The sequence below is a fragment of the Diabrotica virgifera genome, chromosome 3 (assembly GCF_917563875.1).
Source record: "Diabrotica virgifera virgifera chromosome 3, PGI_DIABVI_V3a".
In the NCBI taxonomy this organism is placed as follows: domain Eukaryota; kingdom Metazoa; phylum Arthropoda; class Insecta; order Coleoptera; family Chrysomelidae; genus Diabrotica; species Diabrotica virgifera.
The window spans coordinates 116,091,494-116,117,634 of record NC_065445.1 but is presented as its reverse complement, the minus strand read 5'-3'; the positions used below and the strand labels follow the sequence as shown (position 1 = coordinate 116,117,634).

Sequence of the window (26,141 nt, the reverse complement as noted above, 5' to 3'; positions counted from 1 at the left end):
ATCACACCAATCATTTATTTTGTATTTGCTGTCTTTTTCTATAAATAACAAATGTTTGTTATAGAAAAAGATACCAAATACAAAATAAATGATTGATGTGATCGTTCATGGGCATTCTTTCATTTTTCCGACTGTATCTAAGGTACGTTACAGAATTGAAATAGGACTATTTAAGCGGCCTCCGGAATATTTTAAAATTGTAAACAATTTTTTGGCTTATAAACAAATAGAATATCTCGGGAAATATTAAATTAAATTAAATCATGAAAAGGGCATTGGAAAAAAGCGGCAGGACGCTTCTTTTAAAAGATAAAACGTTTAATTGTGATACAATTGTTCCTGAGATACAACCGGTCAAAATTGACCGGCATTTACGGCAAAGATATAAACAAAAAGATCATAATTTTTGAACCATCATCTTTTTATTTCGGTCCTCTTTCTCCACACCAATTTTCATATCTTTCAAATACTCATAACATATATTATTATAATAAAAACTATCGATATTACGAGTGAAAATTGCCAAAAATAGCAAAATTCCAATCAAAAATTAGGTTGGAGAAAATGTAATCTTAAAGTTCAAAATCGGTATACGTTAAAAATGCATTTTCTCGGCTTCCCATGGAGCAATTTTCTTCATTCTTTTTTTGTTTCCAAGTATCAAGTTTTCAAGTTTCCAAGTGTCAAAGTTGCTTTTGTTTTGTTAAAATAAATTAATTTGATTTTCGGACGCATTTTGTTTATAAAAAAAGGTAGCACACTATCTGTGGACTTTGCATACCTATATTATTAATATCTACAATCATAAGATTCGATTCCAGCAATAAAATTGCTGGTAAATAACTTTTCCTTGTATTTTGCTAATTAGTCCTGAGTATATGTATAATAGGGGAGTGCATATAGATTTTCACTTCGGAAAAAATCAAACAAAATAGAACTTTTTATAATTTCATTAAGAAATGTTTAATAATCAAAAAGTTCTACTGGAGAAGTGGGTGCTTCTTTTTTTATTAAACAAATGAACTACGAAATTAGATGTTTTTTTTAAATAACTCCGAAAATATAAATTTTAGAAAAAAACTGACTTGACCATTGAAAAATTCAGAAAATTTTACAAAAAAAACCTATATAAAGAATTTTCTAAAATTAAATCTGTATCTTCTATAATTTTTTATTTATAACGCTAAAGTCACCCTTCTCACAAACATTGGCGCACTGTAAACTAACGTACGGCGAAGTGCACGGTTGAGTTATTTTAATGTAATTCTTTAACTAATTGATCTAATAAAATTTTACAAATTGACCATGAAACAAGAATAATTAAGCTATCTTATGGTTATAATAGAAAGAAACAAAATGTATGGGCATAAATACGATTTTTCAACTTTTTTCTTTTTCTTATAGAATTTTTCTTATAGAACTCTCAATTTTGCACAACTTACCTTTCAAGCATTTTACTAAATGATGTTTCATTCAAAAAAAATCTCAAAAATTTAGTTCAAATGATATGACGTCTCAAAACTTGTAATTTTTGAAATCTTCGTAGTTTTATAGAATTACCACCACTTTAAGGCGGTATTACTCAAGTTTGAACAGATCTATTACAGTTTTATAAGTGCTTTTTTAAAGCTTAGGATGTAGTCTTTAAAATGCACCAAATTATTTTACTTTAGAAATGAAATAAACTATTTCTTTTTAAGAAAATTAAGAAAGATAACAAAAATGTAACACAAACACCGAAAATTACCAGCTAAAAAAATGTTTATACAAAGTGATCAAAACTTTTTTCTGTAAAAGTTACCTAAAATACATTTAATAATAAGCTTCAACAATAATAAATGTTCAGCAAAAAAAAATTTTTTTAGCTCTTCTTATGTCTGCCTAACTTGGAACCTATTGATAACTTTTTTATTTAATTTTTTTCAAATTTAATTAATGTTATACGAGGTATGTCAAAAAATATGATTTTCACTCAAGAGTAAAGTACCTTTACATTTCACAATATCGGAAATTGTTATTAAGAAAAGTTGTTTGGAATTAAAAAAATTGTTTTAGTGTTCAATTACATCCTTCTAATTAAAATGTTGTGAATAATAAAGTCACTTAACTCTTAAGAAAAATTCATATTTTTTACATACCTCGTATAAAATTAAAAAAGTTTGATATCTGATGACTGTATCTTAGATTTTAGACCAGGGAGAGCATTTTATGAAAAATACCTTTTTTTCGTAAAAGTGATAATAAAATAGTTATCATAATTGTAATAAAATGATGATTTCCGTAATTTGAGAAAAAATTGAAATTTTTTTTTCCATTAGAATGATGTAAGTTAGACATAGTTTCTAATTTCAAACAACTTTTCATAATAGCATTTTTTGATATTCTGGAATATAAAGGTACTTTACTCTTTAACGAAATTCATATTTTTGACATAACTCGTATAAAATTGATAAAATTTGATATCGGATGGTTGAGTTTTAGATTTTTGACTACCTATCCAGAGCATTTTATTAAGAATAACTTTTTTTCGTAAAATTGATAATATAAAAGTTTTCCATGTGGTTCCTAGCTACGCAGACATACTGTATAAGAGCTTATGTATAAGAATTTTCAAATTGCAATGCCATATTCGGATTCAGCATAATCAAAAACAAAATAGAAACATATTTGATCAAAGTAAAATAATGAATTTATCGATATTTTTAAAACTATTTATACAAAACAATTGTTATTGTTTAAACAATTAATAAACAATTAGCGGCCAAATCTGCGAGTAGAACTTTTTACTTTAACATGTATATAAACTAACAAAAAAAGTTTTAGAAAAATATAAGCTTGTTTGAATTTTTCCGAAACAATGCATGTTTTCGTTCTAATTGCACTCCCCTATAAACCGTGATCGGAGCAGTAGCAACTTTCTGTCACTTGCTTTTGCGTTTAGTAAACCGACTTATTTATAAAGATTTGAATTTATAAAGATCTGATAAAGATGAAAGTCTGATATTTATAAAGATCAGACTGCCATTAACCTCAATCAATTAACATATACAGGGTCTTTCATTAATAATTGGAAATATTTTAACAGCATCACCATAAACAGACTTGAACTACCCGGTGCTCTTTTATTTCTTCTCTACTACATTCACTGTTTCAATTAGATACAGTTTAGAGTAGAGTACACGTATAATTTTATTGGAGTGACTCCACAATGGTATGTACTTTCTTGGATAAATACTTCTCCTAAATTATTAAATTCAATTTAAGAAGCAAATCTCCTCTAGTGAAAAATCTTCGTTATTTCGATTTAATTACTAACCTCGTTTTCTACTTTGGAATACATTTTTATGATTTTCCAAAATAACTATTTTTCACTGAGAAAAATAATAGTAGGGGAGGAAAGTATGCTAAATTTGCAGTTACTCGAGCGCTTCGGGGACTTATTGAGTTGTGACCTAAAACCAAAAAAAGTTAAGTTTTCCATTTGAATGGGGACTGGGGACTTTCCATTTTTTAAGTTATACTTCTTTAGGCACGAGGGTAAATTTTCATTTTTACTGGGCGCATGCTCACACTGACAGTATGCTATGAAACGTTATACGGGATCTGATTGGGTGTTAAAATCATCTGTCAATAATTGTTCAAATGGAGATTCTGGATAAACAAAATGTTGTGTATATTAGTTTTTATTGTTGTGAGGACAGAGACAAAAAGCAAGTTTATAATTATTATTGTAGTGACTTTTTAAATAGTTTTTAAAATCAACAGGTAGGGGAGAGTTTGACAAAACGGGATACCATTCTTGTTTATTTTTATTACGGAAAAAATGTTAAAGAAATTATCATATTATTATTTTTTTATATATATATAACATTTATTGAAGCACACAAAAAACATATTTTAGCTATTTTTAATGACTGGAAAATAGTAAAAAAAATATTTATTAAAGTCCTGCACATCCCGTTTTAGCATACCATGGTTGGATAAAACGGGATAGGTTCACAATATTAAATTTTTTGCATAAACTTATCTAAAAAGTATATTTAAGTAGATATAAGACTGCAAAGCAAAATTTACCTTTGAAAAACAATATCTTTAGTAGTCAGAAACTTAAAAATAGGCCTTTTTTATGTTTTATTGCAAAATGGGAAATAAGACCTTTTATTTAGGACTAGGTACGTATATCAGAACAAAAGTCACATAAAAATATATTGTTCTTTTCTGATGCAGTATGAGAACACGCTTTATCGCTATTTAAAAAATTAATAGGTCAACAAATAAATAGGTGGATAAAATGGGACATAAAAACTGTATCCCATTTATCAAACTTAAGTGTCCCGTTTTGTCCAACTCAGACATTTTTCAAAACAAAAATGGCTCCTGCCTAAACGTGAAAGTAAAATGAGATAGACTACACATGAGAATATTCGTTAATGAGTGCTTAATTAAATGTAATAGTCACCGGAATTATATGTTTAGATATGTAGGCAATATAATGTAGAAAACAACGCACTTAAAAGTACAAAGTACCAAAAAAATAGAGTCAGAGAATTCTAAACACAACAACTTTTTATCAAATAATGGCATCGAGGTAAAACGAACTGAGAATGTTAAAATGTCGACTGAGAACAAGTTTTCGTCGTTGTCCGATTGATAGCAGCACTAGTTGGGTCTCTAGGCTAGGTATCCCGTTTTATCCGACTATCCCGTTTTATCCAACTCTCCCCTACGTACCTTATTTTAAATGTTTCAGTACTGTAATAAAAAATTACAAATTAGGTAAATACCTATTTGGAAAATGTACCTACCTAGCTAGAAGGTAATGCTGTGATTTACATAATTTGATAACCAATAAAAATCTCCATCTAATATATTGCTTTTTTAATCTATATTTTGTCGTATTTTAATTCCACAAGAATCAAACTTATTTGATTAAACTAACAGAATAAGCAACAAACTGTCAAAAAAATTTTAAAACCTTTAGTTGCTAGGTATTTCTTCCCACGTCATTCACAGTGTCTCGGTAGTTAAATTCTGCGTGGGGTGAGTTCAAAACAATCTAAACGTTATAGACGCAGGTTCAATTCCCAATGGAAATTTTTATTTTTTTTTATTTTTATACAATTTTATTATTCTAAGTAAATTTATTTTTTTTTTTTTCAGAAAATACGTATTTAGTTAAAATTTTCTCAATAATTGTTCAGAAATAATTTCTTTGGTTTCATTTTTCAATGTGTTTGCGTGTGTTTTATTCTTTTGTATTTTTTTAATTCTTGGTATTGTTTTAATAAAAATTTTTGGACAGTAGTAAGTATTAAAATTAGTTTAATAATTATTTTAATGATAGAAGTATAACTTCTTACGTGCGTACAAAGTACACACACCTTCTTTTTTTTTAATTTAATTTTCCATTTCCAACAATCGTTTTCTTTTTTAGATTATAGCGCCATCTATCCAGAATTCGAAAAAATGTCTCGAATAAAAGTTACTTATTTTTTCGTAAAGAATCCAAATCTGCTATAAAAATTAACATCCCACTTTACCTCCGTGGGGGTCGTGTTTGGTGCCGTTCGATAAACTTTTCAAAAATATTGAATACGTTTATTTTGCATTTTTTCGAACTGATGTTCATTTCGAGAAATATCGGAAGGTTCGTGTTTAAAATTTTAAATATACCCTTACCCCTCTCCATGGAGGGTAGTGTTTGGTGTCATTCGAAAGATTTTTAAAAAATATTGAACACATATTTTTTAGGTTACCCGTGTTGAGCTGCCCCCCCCCCCACTTGCAAAAATTAAAAAACGAATAGCCCTGATTTATGAGCTATTTATGAGCTCTCATATTCCGCAAACTAAAAACTTTGAGCTCGTTCCACTGAGCAGGAATTTAATACTTTAGTGGGGGGGCTGAGTCAGCCCCCCCACTACTTAAAAATAGGAATATTGAATCGGTTTTTGCGGCAGAATTACGAGCTATTTATGAGCTCTTAAAATTATATAGTTTCGATTTTTGAGCTCATCCCCTTCACCCCCAAACAACCCTTTAATTGATTTAACTTAAGAGAAAAATGCTGAGAAAACTTAAAATATATCGTATTGAGGATATAATTCCTATAGCGTATATACTCTAAGAATAAACTATTAAATCACGTGCATTTCGATTATTGAGCTACAACCCCTTCGCAAGAAAACCACCCTATCTTCCCGGCTTAAGAGAAAGTTGTACTTGAAATGCATTAAATTAATTATTTGGCGACTACATATCATTTAATAATTTATAAGCTTTCAAATTACGCGCATTTAAATCAGTAAATTGCAATTTATTTTATATAGTGCAGTCACTGAAAGTAAAAATCAACGATTACCTTCAATTTCGGTGAACCTTCATCGATTTTCACGAAAATTGGTCAGTGGTTAGAGGATACCTCAAGAAACAAAGGTGACATGATACCACCTTGCGCCTTTACCCTGAGGGTGGATACCGCCCCTTCTCGGGGGTGAAAAATTATTTTATAAAAAATAACTGCACAAATCTATAAAAGAACAAATTATAAGCAAAATGTATTATATAAAGTTATTAAAATAAGTCAATACTTTTTAAGTTATTAAAGATCAAAAATTTTAATTATTCGTGAAAAAAATGCATGTTTTGAAGCGGTTTTTCGTAAATCACTGAAAAACTGTAAGTGTTTACAAAAAAGTTAATAGTAGTTTTATTCGTATAGCTTATATTCTAAGAATAAACTCTTAAATCACGCGCCTTTCGATTATTGAGATACAACCCCTTCGCAGGAAAACCATCCCATATTCCCGGCTTAAGAGAGAGAGAGTTGTACTTAAAATAATTTAAATTAATTATTTGTCGACTAGATATCGTTTAATAATTTATGAGCTCGCAAAATATAAGCATCTCAATTATTGAATTGCCATTTTCTTTCTATAGTGCAGTCACTGAAGGTAAAAATCAACTATGACCTTCGATTTCGGTAAATCTGCATTCATTTTCACGAAAATTGGTGAGCGGATTTTGATGCTATCAACTTTTTCTGGAGCTCATTTTGGATAGGTATTTCTAAGTACTTTGATAAGTATTTAGTACCTAAGTGTTATAAAATGCATCTCTTTCCCGTTATTTAAGCTTGAATCCTTAGATTTGAACAGTCGCAGAAAAAAATATACATTTAATTACCAATAACTTACTTTAAATTAACATTAAAAGGTTTTTCAAGTAAGCAATTTATTATATTTTTTATTGGCTTCAATTTTAGTGATGAACACTTTTTTGTAAAAACTTAGGTACAGTTTTTGAGTTATTTATGAAAATCGCTTTAAAACATGCATTTTCTTTCACAAAAATTAAAATATTTGATCTTTAATAACTCAAAAAGTATTAATTTATTTTAATCACATTATATAACAAATTTTGCTTACAATTTGTTCCTCTCTCGATTTGTGGGGTTATTTTTAATAAAGTAATTTTCACCCCCGAGAAGGGGTGACATATACCCCAGGTTAAAACCCCAAGTTGTTATTGTTAATTTGTGAAAATGAATGGAGATTTACCGAAATCGAAGGTCATAGTTGATTTTTACCTTCAGTGACTGCACTATAGAAAGAAAATGGCAATTCAATAATTGACATGCGTATATTTTGCAAGCTCATAAATTATGAAACGATATGTAGTCTCCAAATAATTAATTTAAATTATTTTAAGTACTGACTTATTTTATTAACTTTATATAATAAATTTTGCTTTTAATTTGTTCTTTTATTGATTTGTGCAGTTATTTTTAATAAAATAATTTTCACCCCCGAGAAGGGGCGGTATCTACCCTCAGAGTAAAGGCGCAAGGTGGTACCATGTCACCTTTGTTTCTTGACGTATCCTCTAACCACTGACCAATTTTCGTGAAAATCGATGAAGGTTCACCGAAATTGAAGGTAATCGTTGATTTTTACCTTGAGTGACTGCACTATACAAAATAAATTGTAATTTACTGATCTAAATTCGCGTAATTTGGAAGCTTATAAATTATTAAATGATATGTCGTCGCCAAATAATTAGTTTAATGCATTTTAACTACAACTTTCTCTTAAGCCGGGAAGATAGGGTGGTTTTCTTGCGAAGGGGTTGTAGCTCAATAATCGAAATGCACGTGATTTAATAGTTTATTCTTAGAGTATATACGCTATAGGAATTATATCCGCAATACGATATATTTTAAGTTTTCTCAGCATTTTTCTGTTATGTTAAATCAATTAAAGGGTTGTTTGGGGGTGAAGGGGATGAGCTCAAAAATCTAAACTATATAATTGCAAGAGCTCATAAATAGCTCGTAATTCTTCCGCAAAAACCGATTCAATATTCCTATTTTTAAGTAGTGGGGGGGGGGCTGACTCAACCCCCCCACTAAAGTATCAAATTCCTGCTCAGTGGAACGAGCTCAAAATGTTTAGTGTGCGGAATATGAGAGCTCATAAATAGCTCATAAATCAGGGCTATTTGTTTTTTGATTTTTGCAAGTGGGGGGGGGGCAGCTCAACACTGGTTTTTAGGTTTTCGATCTGACGTTCATTTCGCGAAATATCGCTTTTTTTTAAACGTTGTGGTTGTGACTCGCCCATTTCCTTACGCCCCCTTAAATCGTTAGATTTTTTAAATATACACTCTTTTGCATGTACCTACTTACCTTACCTTGGTCTGACGATTTCGAGTTTTTCTAAGGATATATTTTTCTTTTCGGTCCCCCTTGTGTTAAGAGCCAATATATGGTAGAGGTACATTTACAGGGTACAAGGTTACCCCATATGATAATCTGACGTGCTCGAGTAACCGCAAAAATCCCCGCTTGGGCTCCCCTACCATAATGGTTTCATGTAAATTAGAGTTAAAAAACTGCAGATAATTATTATTAGTCACGAAAACCACTGTTTGAAGAATGAAAAGGACTTCGAATCGAAAGACAAAAACTGTACCTATAATAATGCAATAACAATCTTATAAAAAAACAAAAACATTATAATAAAAAATATGCGTAATATTCAAAATCTTTTAGCCCCATTAAAAATCCACAGAACACAAAAAGGAAGGTGTCACTTCCACAATTTCTCAGATATTCCTATGAGTCCTATGGACCTATGGATAAACCAAACAACAATCAACGACATACTTCTGACATGCTTTTATTAACTTTTTAAATTAATTTCCAATATGATTTGCAAAAAAGGAAAATATAGAATTAATTAAACATAAAAAATATAGAACCAGAAAAAAATACTAGGTACATCAATTAAATAAGTACTTTGAATAAGTCAGAATTTTGAAAAATAAATTTATGATGGTCTTATGCCAAAAGGAAATAGGGGTCATAATTATATATAAATGTAAACATAGCAGTGGGGATGAAACGTCACACTTTTTCGGTCTATTGGCGCCGGAAAAATCCGAAAGGATCTCCCCGGCAAAAATGCCATACGATATTATTATTTATAGGGTATTTGGCTCCGAATTCCATCCTACTACATCAATTTACTTGATATTTTCACAATAAGCAGGGAATAGATCGAGAAACAAAGTCTGCCCTATGCCGATGCGTGCTTTTATCGTGGGGGTGGCTCCCACCCCTTCTCGGAGGTGGAAAATTTTTTGGTTAAAATAGCCACGGAAATGGCTGGAGAACCTAATTTTAAGCAAAAACTATTCTAAAATTTTTTTTGAAAACTTAATAATTTTTGAGTTATGCGTGGTTGAAAATTGACCATTTTCATTGAAAAATGACACCTTTGCGGACGGTTTTTTGCGAATACCCTAAAAACTATGCATCTAACGAAAAAAATATATAAAATATTTTTGTAGCTTATAAAAAAGCAAAGAGATTCGTTTCTTCATAAATCTTTTAGTTATAATACAAAAAGAGATATGGTAGGTGAGAAGAGTTTGCTTTTTTGGTGCATGCTCAAATCGGTATTTTTAGCCTGAAATAACATAGAAACGGTAGGTTTTACGTGTATAATGGTACTAATACCTTTTGTAGTGCTTGAAAACAACTTTAAAATGAGCAACATTAAATGTCAATTACATTTAAACTAAGCGAGATATGCTGCAAAAAATTGATGACTAACGTATTTTAAGAAAAAATGAGACGTATATTTAACTCCTCATCCGTCAAAATTTAAATACGTCGTTTTGTTTCTACAATACTTTTTATTGTAGTATTATTTCTATATTCAAAAAGTTGGAGGAGTTTAAAATGAATGGTTTTTGAAAAAATAAAATCAAATTTTAAGCGCATTTTTAAATTTTCTTAAAAATCTTCCTTTTTCTCCATTCAACTCGAAAATGATACGAAAGAGAAAATGATAAGACATACGAAAAAAAGACAGCAGCCCAAAAATGTAGGGTCCTTTTAGATAAAAATTTTGTTTTTATTTTTCATCACTGTATCTCTTATCATTTTCAAGTTATATGGAGAAAGTGGAAGATTTTTAAGAAAATTTAAAAATGCGCTCTATAATTTGATCTTATTTTTTTCAAAAACCATTCATTTTAAACCCTTTCAACTTTTTTAACATAGAAACAACACTATAATAAAAAGTATTGTAGAAGGAAAACGATGCATTTAAATTCTGACCGATGAGGGATTAGATATACCTTTTTTCTTAAAATACATTAGCCATCAACTTTTTTGCAGCATATTACACCAGGGAAATCAGGCAAAAATATACCATGTTCGGGACACTTGAGCAGCCAGGTTGCAAATGGGTTTTTGGGTACTATATACCTAATACATTATAAATACAAAAATGCCCGTCACATTTTGGACGAGAAATTTAGTTATTAACAAATAAGGGTCAAAAATGGGAGTTTTTTCGTTTAAATCGCTACAGGTAAAAATGAGGTAATTAAATATCTTACTTATAATATTTTTCTTTTAGACCAGTAAGGATCTGTTTTTAGGTGGATGTGAGAGGTGGCCTTCAGATTTTTGCGGATAAAGTTAGGTGATAACTTCGTTAATAATAATTGATTTATGCTCCTTCTCAAATATGCCCGGAACATTAATAAAAAATATAAAATATTTAAAAATTTCAAAAAATTTCGTTTTTTTTTCTACTTTTTTTGCTTATAACTTTGCTTTGGGACAAAGTCGTACAAGAATAAAACAAAGATAATTAAATTTTCTATCAGATGCGATTGGTTAAAAATGTCTTAATTTATCACCCTTGCTACAAAATAGCAATAAATATAAAATAAGGGGGCAAATCAAGCCTGTCCTTATTCAATGATTTTGCATCACTTAGGTTACACTTGGAACCTTTCTAATTCGCTTAGAAAATTTTTGTAATGTGCTAAAACCGTACAACAAATTTCATTAAAATTGACTTACTAGATTTTGAATAATAATTTTGCAATCTAAACTTTTTTTAAAAATTAAAAATTTTCAAAATCTTGCACAACAAAAACTAGAACATTTTTTTGCATATAAAGAAGCACTCCACCTATCTAATGCACTTTACATAATTGAAATCGGATTATTTAAGCAAACTCAGCAATGTTTTAAAATTATAAACAATTTTTTGGCTTATAAACAAATTAGTGCTGTGGCCAGGGGGCGGGTGCTACGGGCTCCTTTATTTAGATGGAATTACCTAAGATTTTTACGTATTTTTTGACCCGTAGAACACGATTTTTTTGGGTAACAGTTGATCCGGATGTCGATAAGATTGTTATAAACAAAGAACTTGAGGAATTACATAACATCGATTTTTCGCAAAATAAAACATTTTTTTTTTGTATTTCTTGGGTAATTCTAAGCAAAAAATGTTCTTACAAGTTTTTTCGTAGAATGCATAGTTTTCGAGATAAACGCAGTGGAACTTTCAAAAAATCGAAAAATTGCAATTTTTGAACGAGAATAATTTTGATTAAAAAATAAAATAGCAATTCTGCTGAAAGCATTTGAAATTTTAAGTCAAATTATACCGGTTTAATTATCTGCATTGCTAAAAATTAATTTTTTTATTATTAAACAAAGCTATTTGTTTATAAGCCAAAAAATTGTTTATAAGTTTAAAACATTGCTGAGGCCCCTTAAATAATCTGATTTTAATTCTGTAAAGTGTATTAGATAGGTAGAGCACCTCTTTATATGTAAAAAAATTAGCCAACTTTTAAATGGTCTACTTTTTGTTCAGAAAGATTTTAAAAAACTTGAACTTTTTTAAAAACATTTAGATTGCAAATTTATTATGCAAAATCTATTAGGTCGATTTTAATGTTTGGTACACGGTTTAAGTATATTACAAAGAATTTCCTAAGCGAATTACTAAGGTTCTAAGTGCCAAAAAAGTGGTTAAAAGCATTGAATAACAACAGACGTATTTTGCACCCTTATTTTGTATTTATTGCTATATTGCAGAAAAGGTAATACGTTAAGACATTTTTGACGAGTCGTATATCATACAAAATTCAATTATCTTTATTTTATTTTTGTACGACTTTGTTCCAAAACGAATCGTCTTAAAGTTATAAGCAAAGAAAGCAGAAAAAAATCGACGTTTTTCGAAATTTTTAAATATTTTAATTTTTTTATAAATGTTCCGGGCATATTTGAGAAGGAGCATAAGTCAATTATTATTACCATTGATTATAGACACTCCGTGTCTGTAATCAATGTTATTACTGAAGGTGTCACCTAACTTTATCTGCAAAAATCCGAATGCCACCTCTCACATCCAAAAATAGACGTTTTTTCACAGATCCTTACTGGTCTATTTTAGTAGATGAGCCAAGGTATAAAATAGCGCTTTTTGAATTTTGTTCCGATCATTTGTTGCTTCGGATATTTGCTATAACTTTTGCGAAAATGAATTTAAGACTGTCATATTGCACGAAAAGTCGAGTCAAACAGTCCACACAATGCACAAAAATTTTTAAGACGATTCGTCAGTTAGTTTAAATTTTATTCAATTTGTTATCCCAAAGAGTTCCCAAGTACCCAAGAGTTTTTCGCAATGTTATTGTTCAGCAAATAATATTGCTATAGCAATTCTGTGGAAACAACATGAAAGAAAAATAGTCATATTTTCAATGCATTTAAAAAAATCATTAAAAAGTTATTTTTATCACTCCAAAAACATTTTACTAAAATAGCGTTATTTTTGACTTATACATAATTTGAATAACTTTGTTAATATTGACTGTAAGCTAAAACTACAATGGGATTTGGAAAACTGGTATTTTTATAAGAATTTTCAAAGAAAAACTTTTTGCCTAGGTTAATTACGGTCAAAGTCAGCAAATTTTTTTATTTAATTGACGGCTACTTTGTTTATAACAATTAAGCCACCTAACTAGAGCCGTTTTGAAGTTGAAGGTATTTTATGTGTAAAAGTTTGAGTAGGCTTTGAACTTCAACAGAGTGAATGGTAAAGTTTTAAAAATGGCGTCCTAACGGAATAGATTCGTGGTCGGTGGAGGGGAATTATTAAAATCCGTGCCCTCAAAAAATGAAACTAATTCTTCAAACATATGCTGCGATTAATATCGCCGGAGCTTGTTGATGGGTTTTGATCATAATTTTTTTAATTTGTATGTACTCGTAAAATTATACACTACGTTATGTACACATATCCCCACCTATCATTACAAAATGTTAGGGGGAACTCCGCGTATCACTCAGGGATATGAAAAATAGATTACGACCGATCCTAAGACCTACCGAATATACATATATAATTTCATAAAAATCGGTCAAGCGGTCTCGGAGGAATATGGAAACAAACACTTAGACTGGGAGATATTATACAGAAGTTCAGCCACGATTTTCTAAGTCCTGCCTTTTGCAATACTGGAAGGGTAGACGATGTACTTACAATCTGTGGAAACATCCACAAATTTCCTGTGACATTTTCCTGTAAAAATGAGATTTTCCCAAAAAATAAAAATAGGGTTTTGCGATGAATTTCTAAGTCCTGCCATATCCGTAGATAGACAGGATACTATCGATTTTATGAAGAAAATTTTTTGGGCATGAGGGTTGCAAACGGGGTAACGGAGTATATATGTATACAAACATGTAAGGAAAATAATGAAATTTTCATGATTTTCTAGGTCCTGCCAACTAAATAAACTAAACATATTTATTTCAAAATGCTCAAAAAAATGTTGGCATGACGTATCCTAATGTTTAAGTAAACTTGTCCCTTGGAAAATTCTGCGGAAAATTTTCACCCTGATTCCGTGATTTTCTTGGTCCTGCCTTTAAAAAGTTATAATACTTAAATACAATCAATACCTTTTCGGTACTCGGCAGGAAGGTTAAATGGTTCTTGTAAGACGGCAGGAGTCCTAGATTTGTAAGAAAATTCATGAAAAAGTCAACGATTTTCTGAGTCATGCTATTTTGCACATGTTTCAAGAATCTTAATATAAGTCTATTTACAAAGAGGCAGGATGGTTTTATGGTTAATTTGTATACAGGGTGGGGCATTAGTGTGACAAAGTCCAATTACTCGTTTGTCGTAAGATATACGAAAAAAGTTATTTAGGTAAAACATGGGCCACAGATAGGACTATGATTTAACAGTGTTTTCTAATATACAGGGCTACCCGTTTTGACAGGGTGACACAAATGTATGTTTTTTTAAATGGAATACCCTGTATATTTTTACATTTTTGGATTCTACTCGATGTTCTCTTTAATAAAATATAGTGTTTTGAAATATTATACGAGGTAGTTTAAAATATAATTACGTTTTTTTGTTTATTTTGTAGGAACATTCACACCCTATACATATTGTTAGTGATTTGATATCCAAACTTCTGTTAATTTATGTTTAAACGATTTTTAATATAGTCTACTATTGTCAGTTATTAATAGTATACCAAAATGTTTAATTTTAGCATACGGGGTTGGTTGAAACTCGGAATGAGTATTTTCTGAGTTTTCTTAAACAGGACTAGTATTTTAGTATTATAATAAAATAATATTTTATGGTACCTTTTTATTTGTTAAGCATTTTCTATACCATATTTATATACTAATTTCGGCAGTAAATTGATACAGACAGATTACTCAGGTGGTTTTTGGGGTTTCTGAACAAGAATGTCACATTAGAACAGATCTTTACCTAGTGCTCGGGGTGACTGATATACACGCCATATTCTTAAATTTCGAGGCTTTCAGACACTAAAGTGATGCAAGTAGATTACTCGAGGAGTTTTGTGGTTGCTGAAGATGAATACGCCATCAGAATCGACCTCCAAAAACCCTCTAAATTCGAGATCAGTCACCCTGGGCACCAGGTGCTCCGAGGGTCGGTTGTAATGTCATATTCGTGTTTGGCCATCCCAAAAACCCTCGAATAATCTGTTTGCTTTAATTTATTGCCGATATCCCACGAAACTCCAGATGACGTGCCTTAGCAGCAACTCTGGGCACTAGGTGATTCGGAGGTCGGTTCTGCTTGCGTATTCGTAACTCCATAAACCTCCCAAATAACAAAATTTTGCCCTTAATACACTGATTTTGACAGGTTTATGCACTTTTGGATGCATGTTATGCACTAAAATGCAATTTCCACCCATTTTTATATTGTACACTTTTTCCTGATGTTATCCTGAACACAATGCAAAAAGTTGCAAGTAGATAGGTGCTGTATTTAAAAATCGATTTATTCTGGTGTTGTTAGTGTTAGGACATTTTGCTATTAAATATATGAAACAATATCAGGACAATATCTACAATCCTACAATATCAGGAAAACCAGTGCGGCACCTTAGCGCCTCTTACATGCGTGTGTATATTGTGGGAAGTAAGAAGGCGGGATAAAATTGCTATGCAACAAAAATATGTTGATAACAAAAAACAACGTTTCATGAAAATAAAACACGGCTAAACAAATCTTAACGTCCGCCTACCAATGAAACGAGTCTGATTCATGCTCATAAAACATTTTTATTTTCGGAGAGTCGCATAAATGGCCGGACGTCTATTTGTTTAGCAGTGTTTTATTTCCATGAAACGTGATTTACGTTTCATGTTTCTTTGAGGTGCGGCCTGCCTAAGGGAGCTAAAGCTCTTTACAGATGGCGCGTTGTAATTAGTTTTTTATATCTCCAGAACGCTTCCATTTCGAAAGACAAAAACTGGTCCGCCTTTTTTTCTTCCAGAGATAAATCGATTCTAAAATGTCTAAAAATTTAAAGACCAATAAGTTATGAGATAAAATATCCCTTGATCTACCCAAGACGGATGCCTATGACCAGTACTAGAAATTCACAATTGATAAAATCGATTCATCTCTAGAAGAGAAATAAACGTAGCAGTTTTCGTTTTCCTAAATAGAATTTTTCTAAATTCTTTTAAACTCAAAAAACCAAAAAACGAAAAATTTTTCAAATCGATTTTTCTAGAAAACTGCGTATTCTTCTGAGTTAAAGCAAAAATACCTTTTAGTACAAAACTATCCCAGAATTTAATAATACAGTGTCAGAAATGCTCAAAAGTTAGACAGAAAAGTATTAGATAAAATATCCGTTTCCGTACCCAAAACGGACCCCTACGACCGGTACTAAAAATTGACAATTGATAATTGACATTTGACAATTGACCTCTGGAAGATCAATAAGTGTACCAGTTTTCGTTTTTCCAAATAAAAGCATTCTGGAGCTATTTTAAAGAAACTAATTACAAGACTTCGATATGCTTCTTCTAGACGAAACATATCGAAGTAGAGGTCGTCCGCCAACCAGATGGTCTGATGACATCAAACGGATCGACAGAAACTTGATGCAGACAGCACAGGACAGAAATGCATGGAGAAGACTGAGGGAGACCTATATCCAGCAGTGGATAGATCCGGGTTGAATTATGACGATGATGAATTACAAGACGCCATCTTTAAAGAGCTCTAGCTTTCCACGGAAGCATTTTTGAACTAGGTGAATTGAGTTAAATTTTCTTAAAATTATCTGAGGAATCTCCGGTTTTCGTTTGTTATGAGAGCTTCGGGACACCCTGTATAAATAATGGGTAGGTAAATTTCCTACTATAACCAATAAATTGTAAAAATTGTTTATTTACTTTTATTGCGTTTACTTAGATAAAAATATGACCTAATCACTTAAAATAAAGATGTTACAGTTTGCTATTAGATTTGAAAAGTGTGTAAAAATTCCGAGACATTATTCAGGAAAATAATATTTAATAGGATACGATTGTTTTAATGATATACAAATTAATTTTTTGTATTATATATCTTTGCGGTTATCCTGCCAAGTTTTAAACGGTTTTAGATTAGTGTTTTTTAAGCATACTCGACATGGCATGACTCAGAAAATTGTGGTGCTATGAATATGTTTGTATAACACCGTGAAATAATTTTCAGACACACAATTTAATTTTTTTTTATACGAAATAACTATACAACCATCCTGCCTCTTTGAAAATAGATTTATATTAACCTTCTTGAGATATGTGCGAAATGGCATGACTTAGAAAATCGTGTAATTTTCCACGAATTCTCTTACACATTTTTTAACTATATATAGTAAAAAAGGTGTAACTAAACATCCTGCATTTTGAATAATGTCTACTGAAATTATTTATTTTATAACAAAATTTATTTTATGACTAACGGAACCAGAGTGAAAATTTTATACAGAATTTTCCAACAAACAAGTGAAGTTAAACATTAGGTGACGTCATGCCAACATTTTTTTTTTGGTCATTTTGAAATAAATATGATTAATTTATTAAGTTGGCAGGACTTAGAAAATTATGAAAATTTCATTATTTTCATTACATGTTTGTATATCTGTATACTCCCTTAGTCCTTTTGCAACCGTCCTGTCCAAAAAATTTTCTTCATAAAATAGATAGTATCCTGTTATTCTATGGATATGGCAAGACTTAAAAATTCATCGCAACTCCCAATTTTTTTTTTCATGGAAAATCTAATTTTCACAGGAAAATGTCACAGGAAACCAGTGGATTTTTCCACAAGTTGTAAGTACCTTCTCTAACCTTCCTTTATTGCAAAGGGCAGGACTTAAAAAATCGTGGTTGAACTTCTGTTAATATCTCCCGGTTTAACTGTGACAGGAAAATTTTATAGATGTAAATATATAGATGGCTATTAACAAATAGGGGTTGGTGAAAGAAGAGTGAAAATTAAGGGTTGTATGTATTTTTTATTTCTACATCATATAAAATTAAGGTAGACTATTTTGTCCAAAATAATAAAAAAAATGTCAGGGGGCAACCCCCCCTTATAACTTATGGGTATAGAAAATAGATTAAAACCTATTCTCCGTCCTATAGGATATACGTGTAAAATTTCATAAAAATCGGCTAAGCAGTTTCGGAGTAGTATGGTAACTAACACTATTACAGGAGAATTTGATGTATATAGAAGTAACTGTGAAATAACTAATAACAAGTGGCTAACTTTGACCCTAATTAACCTAAGCAAAAAGTTTTTTTCTATAAATTTGTGTAAAAATACCAGCTTTTGAAATTATAAAGTAAATTTACTCTTACTCTATAGTCAATATTAGCAAAGCTATTCAAATTGTTTATAAGCCAAAAATGACTCTATTTTACGAAACTGTTTTCGGAGTGATAAAAACGACTTTTTAATTATTTTTTTCAATACTTTGAAAATATAACTATTGTTCTTGCACCTGGTTGCCACAGAAATGCTATATCATTATTATTTTCTGAACAATAACATTGCGAACAAAAAGCTCTTTGCGATAAACAAATTGAATAAAATTTAAACTAATTGACAAATCGTCTTAAAATTTTTTGGGCATTATATGGTATCCAATTTAAACCTTGGCTCATTTACTAAAAGAAGAATATTAGAGATAAGATATTTAATTACCCTATTTTTACCTGTAGCGATTTAAACGAAAAAACTTCCATTTTTGACCCTTATTTGTTAATAACTAAGTTTCTCGTCCGAACTCTGACGGGCATTTTTGTATTTATAATGTATTAGGTATATTTATAGTACCCAAAAAATCCATTTGCAACCTGGCTGCTCAAGTGTCCCGACAAAAACCTTATTTCTCTGGACTATATCTCGCTTAGTTTGAATGTGATCGACATTTAATATTGCTGATTTTGAAGTTATTTTCAAGCACTACAAAAGATACAAGTATCATTATACACGTAAAATCGACCGTTTCTCTGTTATTTCAAGTTATTTTTTTTAAATATACCGATTACAGCATGCACCAAAAAAAACAAACTCTTCTCACCTACCATACATCTTTTTGTATTCTAAGTATATAGGTCTAGATCCCGCGTATGAAAAAAAAGTTGATTAATAGCAAGATGAAAATTTGTTAATAGCTTAAGGGTGTCTAGTCGGATAAACTTTGATATATGGGAACACTGTAACAGGGGCAGTTTTAATTGTGGAACAGGTTAAAAATTTGGAACGGTCAGAACACGAAAATGGCACATTTATTTTGTCCGACAGAACAGACATAAACTCTCCGAACAGAGATTAAACTCTTATGCAAAAATCAGACTGCTATTTATCACCTGTCATAATTCCTGTCATTTGACATATTCTACATGTTAAACTCATTAAAACGCCAAGTTGGTGATAAATAGCAGTCTGATTTTTGCATCAGAATTTAATCTCTGTTCGGAGAGTTTAAGTCTGTTCTGTAGGACAAAATACATGTGCCGTTTTCGTGGTCTGACCATTCCAAATTTTAAACCTGTTCCACAGTTAAAACTTCCCCTGTTCCAGTGTTCCCATATATCAATGTTTGTCCGACTAGACACCCTTAAGCTAATAACAAATTTTCAGCTTGCTATTAATCAACTTTTTTTTCATACGCGGGATCCAGACCTAATAAGATTTATGAAGGAACGAATCTCTTTGCTTTTTTATAAGCTACAAAAATATTTTATACCGTTTTTTTTCGTTTGATGCATAGTTTTTAGGGTATTCGCAAAAAAACGTCCACAAAGGTGTCATTTTTCCATGGAAATAGCCAATTTCAACTGCGAATAACTCAAAAAGTATTGAGTATTGAGTTTAAAAAAAAATTTATAGAACAGTTTTTGCTTAGAATTAGGTTCTCTAGCGACTTTCGTGGTTATTTTAACCAAAAAATTTTCCACCCCCGAGAATGGATGGGAACCACTCCCAAGATAAAAGCACACATCGGCATAGGGTAGATTTTGAATAAAGTAATAAGTAGAGGCTATTCCCAAAATTTCATTAAAATCCATGCAGTAGGATAGAATTCGGAGGTAATATCCTATTCTTGCTCCCATTGACTGGCGTATACACGAAAAGGATAACTGTAGTTCACGAAAAGGATAACAAAAATGTATGGAAAAGTGCTCTGACAGTGTACTAAATGAATAATTTAAAAGGCAACTAGTTGAGCTAATGGAGACAGTAACAGGAATCAAAATGGGAGGATCAAAATATCAACGAAGAATTGGCTCAAGCACTTCGCAAGAAATTACTTTAACTCAAAGCAAAACTGTTGTTTTTTATGCTAAGTGTATCTATGGCTAAGTGTATCTTTTCATAAGAAGGGAGATAGAGCAGTGTGTGAAAACTATAGGGGTATCACTCTCCTAGACGTTAACATATAAGGTACTCGCCAGAGTCGTAAGAAGCAGACTGGAAAGGCACTTAAACGAGCAGGTGGGTGAATACCTGGGAGGATTCAAAAAGGGCAGATCCACCATTGATCAAATATTCGTATTGAAAATGATTCAAAGCAGTACATACGAGCAACAGTTAAATTTAAACCTCCTCTTTATAGATTTCAAACAAGCTTACGATTCTGTGATAAGAAGGCGTTTGTACCAGGCCCTAAGAGTACTTGGAATTCCGGAAAAGATGATCAGACTCGTAAAAATGACCTTAGTGAAGACCGGCAACAGAGTAAGGATAGAAGGAAGCCTATCAGGAAAATTTGAAGTTAAAAGGGGATTAAAGCAGGAAGATCCGCTGTCCACAGTACTTTTCAATTTCTTGTTGGAGGCAATATTGAGAGAGAGTGGAATACGAACGAAAGGTATGATCTTTGACAACAGAAACCAGTTTCTGGCCTTTGCGGACGATATAGTGCTAATGGCAAGAACGGAAAGGGAACTGCTGAGGATTTTCAAACTCTTTGAAGTAAAGGCTAAGCAGTATGGACTGAGAATTAATGAGCAAAAAACAAAGTATATGGAAATGGGACAGACCTCAAATGAAGACACACAACTGAAAACTACCACATACAATGAGAATAAAGAGTATTGCTTCAAAAAGGTGACGGAGTTTGAGTATCTAGGAGTAACGCTAACAAGTAAAGGGGAAGAAAGCCAGGAAATCGAAAAAAGAATCTCGAGAGGAAGAAAGACAGTCGGAGCCCTACACAAACTACTAAGAGCCAAAAACATCTCCAGAGAGGCAAAATTAAGACTTTATCGAACAGTGATCCAGCCCACAGTTCTTTACGGGAGCGAAACATGGGTCATGAACAAAAACCAAGAAAATATGCTGAACATCTGGGAGCGGAGTGTCCTAAGGAAGATATTCGGGGGAGTAAAAAACGATGAAGACATTTGGAGGAGACGAACAAATGCAGAGATCAGAGAGCTGTACCGGAAACCAGAAATAAGCCAGATGGTCAGAACAAAGAGACTAAGTTGGTTAGGTCATCTTGCGAGAATGGCTGACGGAAGGTGGGCAAAGGACTCGCTGCTGAGAGGGGAAGGAAAGAGGAGAAGAGGACGACCCAGGAAAAAGTGGCTAGAAGCATGTAAGGAAGACCTGCAAACAATCGGGATATCAAATTGGAGAACTGCGGCCATGGACAGGAGAAAATGGAGAAAAACCGTGGAGAAATTCCAAGCCATGGGCCTTTAAGGCCTGTTGAGCTATATTATATATATATATATATATATATATATATATATATATATATATATATATATATATATATATATATATATATATATATATATATCTATGGTTGTCATTAAAATTATAGCGATATCTGACGTAATTTTTGTATGTTTTAGGCCCGGTAAGTTCAACGTTTTCCTCAAGAAGCTCCTTACGTTCCCTTCTTGTCGGCAGAATTCGATCACATGGTGCGGTCAATGAATGTTGTTATAGACCTTGTGGTCCGGCCACAATAATTGAATATTGTCAGGACGAAATGGGTCCTAACGATAGTTATTGTCGGTGGATAGAACACGCTTCACAGTGGTTTCAGCCAGACCATAACTAATCACTTAAACAAATGTTTAAGCTTAATCACTAAAATAAAATAATCAATAAAATGTATTTGGAAGTGTGTAAAGTTTGTATATCCAATTAACGCTCGGTTTCATAATCAGTTAAAGTGGACTTTAAATTTTAAGTTGGTACCTTTACAATGCAATTCATATGGGTAAATGTCAACTTTAAAGTGAACTTTAGTTGATGTTCACTTTAAGTTGATTATGAAACCGGGCATAAGTGACTCCTTAAATTATCATCAAATCTATGCTCTTGTATGGTCTTAACTAGAATCATACCACTACATAAAGGAAAAACAAAAAACCAAATTTAGGGTTGATAAATACAAATACCTAGGAACCTGGATTTCAGATAAAAATGATCAATAAAGAGAAATGAGATCCAGGATAGAAGCAGCAAGAAATGCGTTGGTAAAAATGAAAACAATTCTCTGCAACAAATACCTTAGCTTAGAACTGAGAGTAAGAGCTTTGAGATGCTACGTGTTCACGATACTGCAATATGGACTTGAAAGCTGGACATTGAAGCAAGAACACATAAATAAGCTACAGTCATTTGAAATGTGGTGTTACAGAAGGATGCTTAGAATAGCATGGACACAGAAGAAAAAGAACACTGCAGTATTGCGAGAAATGGGCAAAGAATGCAAAATAATAAACACAATAAAAATAAGAAAGTTACAATATCTGCGACACGCAATGAAGGGACAGCGATATGAAATGCTAAGACTGATAATACAGGAAAAGGTAAGAGGCGGAAGTAGTATAGGAAGAAGAAGAGTGTCATGGTTGAAGAATTTAAGGGACTGGTTTAAATGCAGTTCTATAATAGAACTCTTCAGAGCAGCAGTAGATAGAAAGTTTGTTCAAACTCGATACAAAACCGTTCTTGAATAATTACGCGCATGCGCAATAACGAATAATGATTCGCAGTAACACATTTTTCGTTACTGCGCATACTCATAACCGTTCAAGAACGGTTTTGTATCGAGTTGGAACAAACCTAGAGTAAAGATAGTGATGATTAGAGATCCAGCTCTTTTTTTTCACATGCCGGATCCAGCAAATCATGCTGGATCCAGCAGCGCGGATCCGCAAACGTGTCAAATTCGAAATAAGTTACTTAATGGCTGCATTAGTCTCTTTATTCAAAGCCGTGAGTCAGTAACTTGCCATTCTATCGTGCTGGCAGTAGCTCAGTATGCTGGAAAGTTTCTATAGCTTAAAAGTTTGCATCGATAAAGCGTTGATATACATTGATTCTGCGATAAAATTCTCTGCAGGCGAGTGCCACTTTTAACCGGCTGTAGAAGCTCTTTACAGAATAGAGTCCACTTTGATAACGGCCGAAACAACCATGAAATTTGTCTTAGACAAACTAAATAGCCAGGACTTTAGGCCTTAATGCCGATCTATCGGAAGCACTACGCAACAGAATCAAGGAACGGCGTCTCTATGAGATTACAGGTATATTAGTGTATTTACAAAATCAAAAAAAGTATGACGAAGGACTAAACAATCCTTGTTACTTCCCCATGCCGAAAAAGAATGCAATGCGACAAGAGATGAAAAATTTGTTGATTCGTATGAATAAACAAGTAACTGTGGAACCAGTGCAAGAGATAATGAAAGATGGGCTAACCAATCCGGAGCCTGTAAATTTTACTTTGGATCAAGAACTTGAGATTGAATTGAAACGAGAAAGAGAAAACATTTACAGTGAAACCCCGATAAGTCGGCCCCTGATAACCCGAAAGTCCGGCTAACCCGGACCTATTTTCATCAGACAAAACAAACATTTTTTCACTTTGACTAAGTTTTTTACCAAGAAATAAGTAATACTGTATACAACTGTACGTAATTTAGATGTACGGTGCATATAATGTATTTCATGTTTTTGCAATTATAATGTGTATTTGTTTATTATTTATATGTATTTTACTAATTTTTACCATATTCTCCGGCTAAACCGGATTTTCCATAACCCGGATCGACCGCAGTCCCGATTAATCCGACTTATTGAGATTTCACTGTATACCAAAAAAACTGATTCTCAAAAAGATTACTAAAAGATTTTGGAAAAGGATATGGCGGTTTATGAGCTCGAAGGAGTGAAAGGCGATCGTTTGTCAATGGTCTATGACTATTTAATGACCTTAAAACCGACCAACACAGAGGCCGGAACGGCTTTCTCCGCAACCGGCTATACGCTGTGAGCTCGTACGTAGAGGGGATATTTACAAATTCGCGAACGCCAGTAGTGGCCACGGTTCTTAGACATTACTAATAAAGTCTAATAACCGTGAGTAGTGGCAAGTCTGTAAACGTTTACCGGAAATTTGACATAAATGTCAAAGTGGTTAATTTAAAATTAAAAGTAAAAACATTAATTAGAAAAAGGATTAGTTGGTCAAAGCTGTGGTATATATTTTTACCTTAAATATACTTACGTTTTAAATACTGAATTTAAGTTTTTTAATGTTCCGTAATATCGTTGATTGAAATAAACGGTAATCTTAGCGCCATCTACACGATAATTGTGAAAGTATCCGAAGTAAGAAATTCATATTTTATCAATAGAACGTCAAAATGATAAGCAAAATTTATAAAAAATCGAGTACAATTTAATTAATTTTTTGCGTTGTAAATATTACGCGATAACAATTAAATAATAAATTTAAAAATTACCGGTGAAAGTTGAATTAGTAATCCGCCAGGAGTGCCACCAGCGAAGCTCAGAGCCTATATGTGCAGTGTGTGCGAAGTAGGTAAGACCGATGTTTTTAAGGTATCACTTACATAAAACTAAATAATTCATGTTTCTGTTGTTTAGAAATTTAGCATACAGACAAAAAACATTAAAATCGTGTTTTTATTTTGATGCCACATTTTGCTGGATCCGCGCTGGATCCAGCTGGATTCAGGCCAATCTTGCAAAAATCCAGCTGGATTGAAAATGCTGCTGATATCCAACCCTGCTGCTGATATGCCCTAGTGATGATGATATCCAACTTCCGATTAGGACACGGCACTTAAAGAAGAAGAAAAAAACCAAAATTAAAAAATTAAAATTTTCCAACACATGCGCAAATATCAGTCAGATAGCCAAATGGTTAGAGGCGCTCGATCAACAAATCTAGTACATCGGAGTTCAATCCCATGACCCGATCATCCTCGCTTTAAAGGGGGTAATTTGTGGTCTTTGCGAAACGTAGCCCTTCCTGTAAGTTTTGCAAAAAATGTATTTAATAGTAAAATGAAAAGGACTATATTTCCTACTATTTCTTTCTCGACAGCATATGTCTATCACCCACCGTTTAGCGGGGGTGGCGCCCCAAAATTGACAAGTTTTTAAAAAAGATGTTTTTTAAAAAAATTATTTTTCCGTAACTGTAATGGAAATTAAGAAGAAACCCCGGAGCGATGAATCACAAATAAGTAGCTGATTTTTTGGTATAGGTTTAATTTAGGGGCAATTGCCTGTTTTTTAATTACAGGGTGTTACATTTTAAAAAAACCCCTGTTTATACCATCTCAACCGCTTATGCTAGAGTAAAAAAAACTTTTAGCGATGACCCGTGTATAAGTATTATTTACACATTTGTATAATGCACCCCCATATTTTCCCCGGAACCATCCAAAAAAAAAGAAGAATGTGGCTTTAGGATGCAAAAAAGTATGCATAGGTCGTAATGTGTAGCAGACAGTGTGTTTTGTTATTTTCCATAAGTACGTTATCAATAAAATGAATAGGTGACGAAAAAAAAACAAAAACTCGAGCCCGCAAAAGTCTGAGGTTTACAGAGCCACTGTGCTGTAACGGTTGCTTATACGAAAAAAATGCATATGACCTTATTTGTAGAGA

General features: G+C 32.1%; 1 protein-coding gene across 2 annotated transcripts in view; it reads left to right on the top strand.

Moving 5' to 3' along the window:
• The window catches only part of LOC114330188 (uncharacterized), a 177,977-nt gene extending 155,639 nt beyond the window's left edge, over positions 1-22,338 (top strand). For both annotated transcript variants that reach the window (XM_050646870.1, XM_028279514.2), the window contains exon 3: positions 22,055-22,338. In XM_050646870.1, the coding sequence (XP_050502827.1) occupies positions 22,055-22,266 (212 nt within the window). In that variant the 3' untranslated portion in view covers positions 22,267-22,338. The remainder of the gene's footprint in view (positions 1-22,054) is intronic.
• Positions 22,339-26,141: the final 3,803 nt, after the last annotated feature.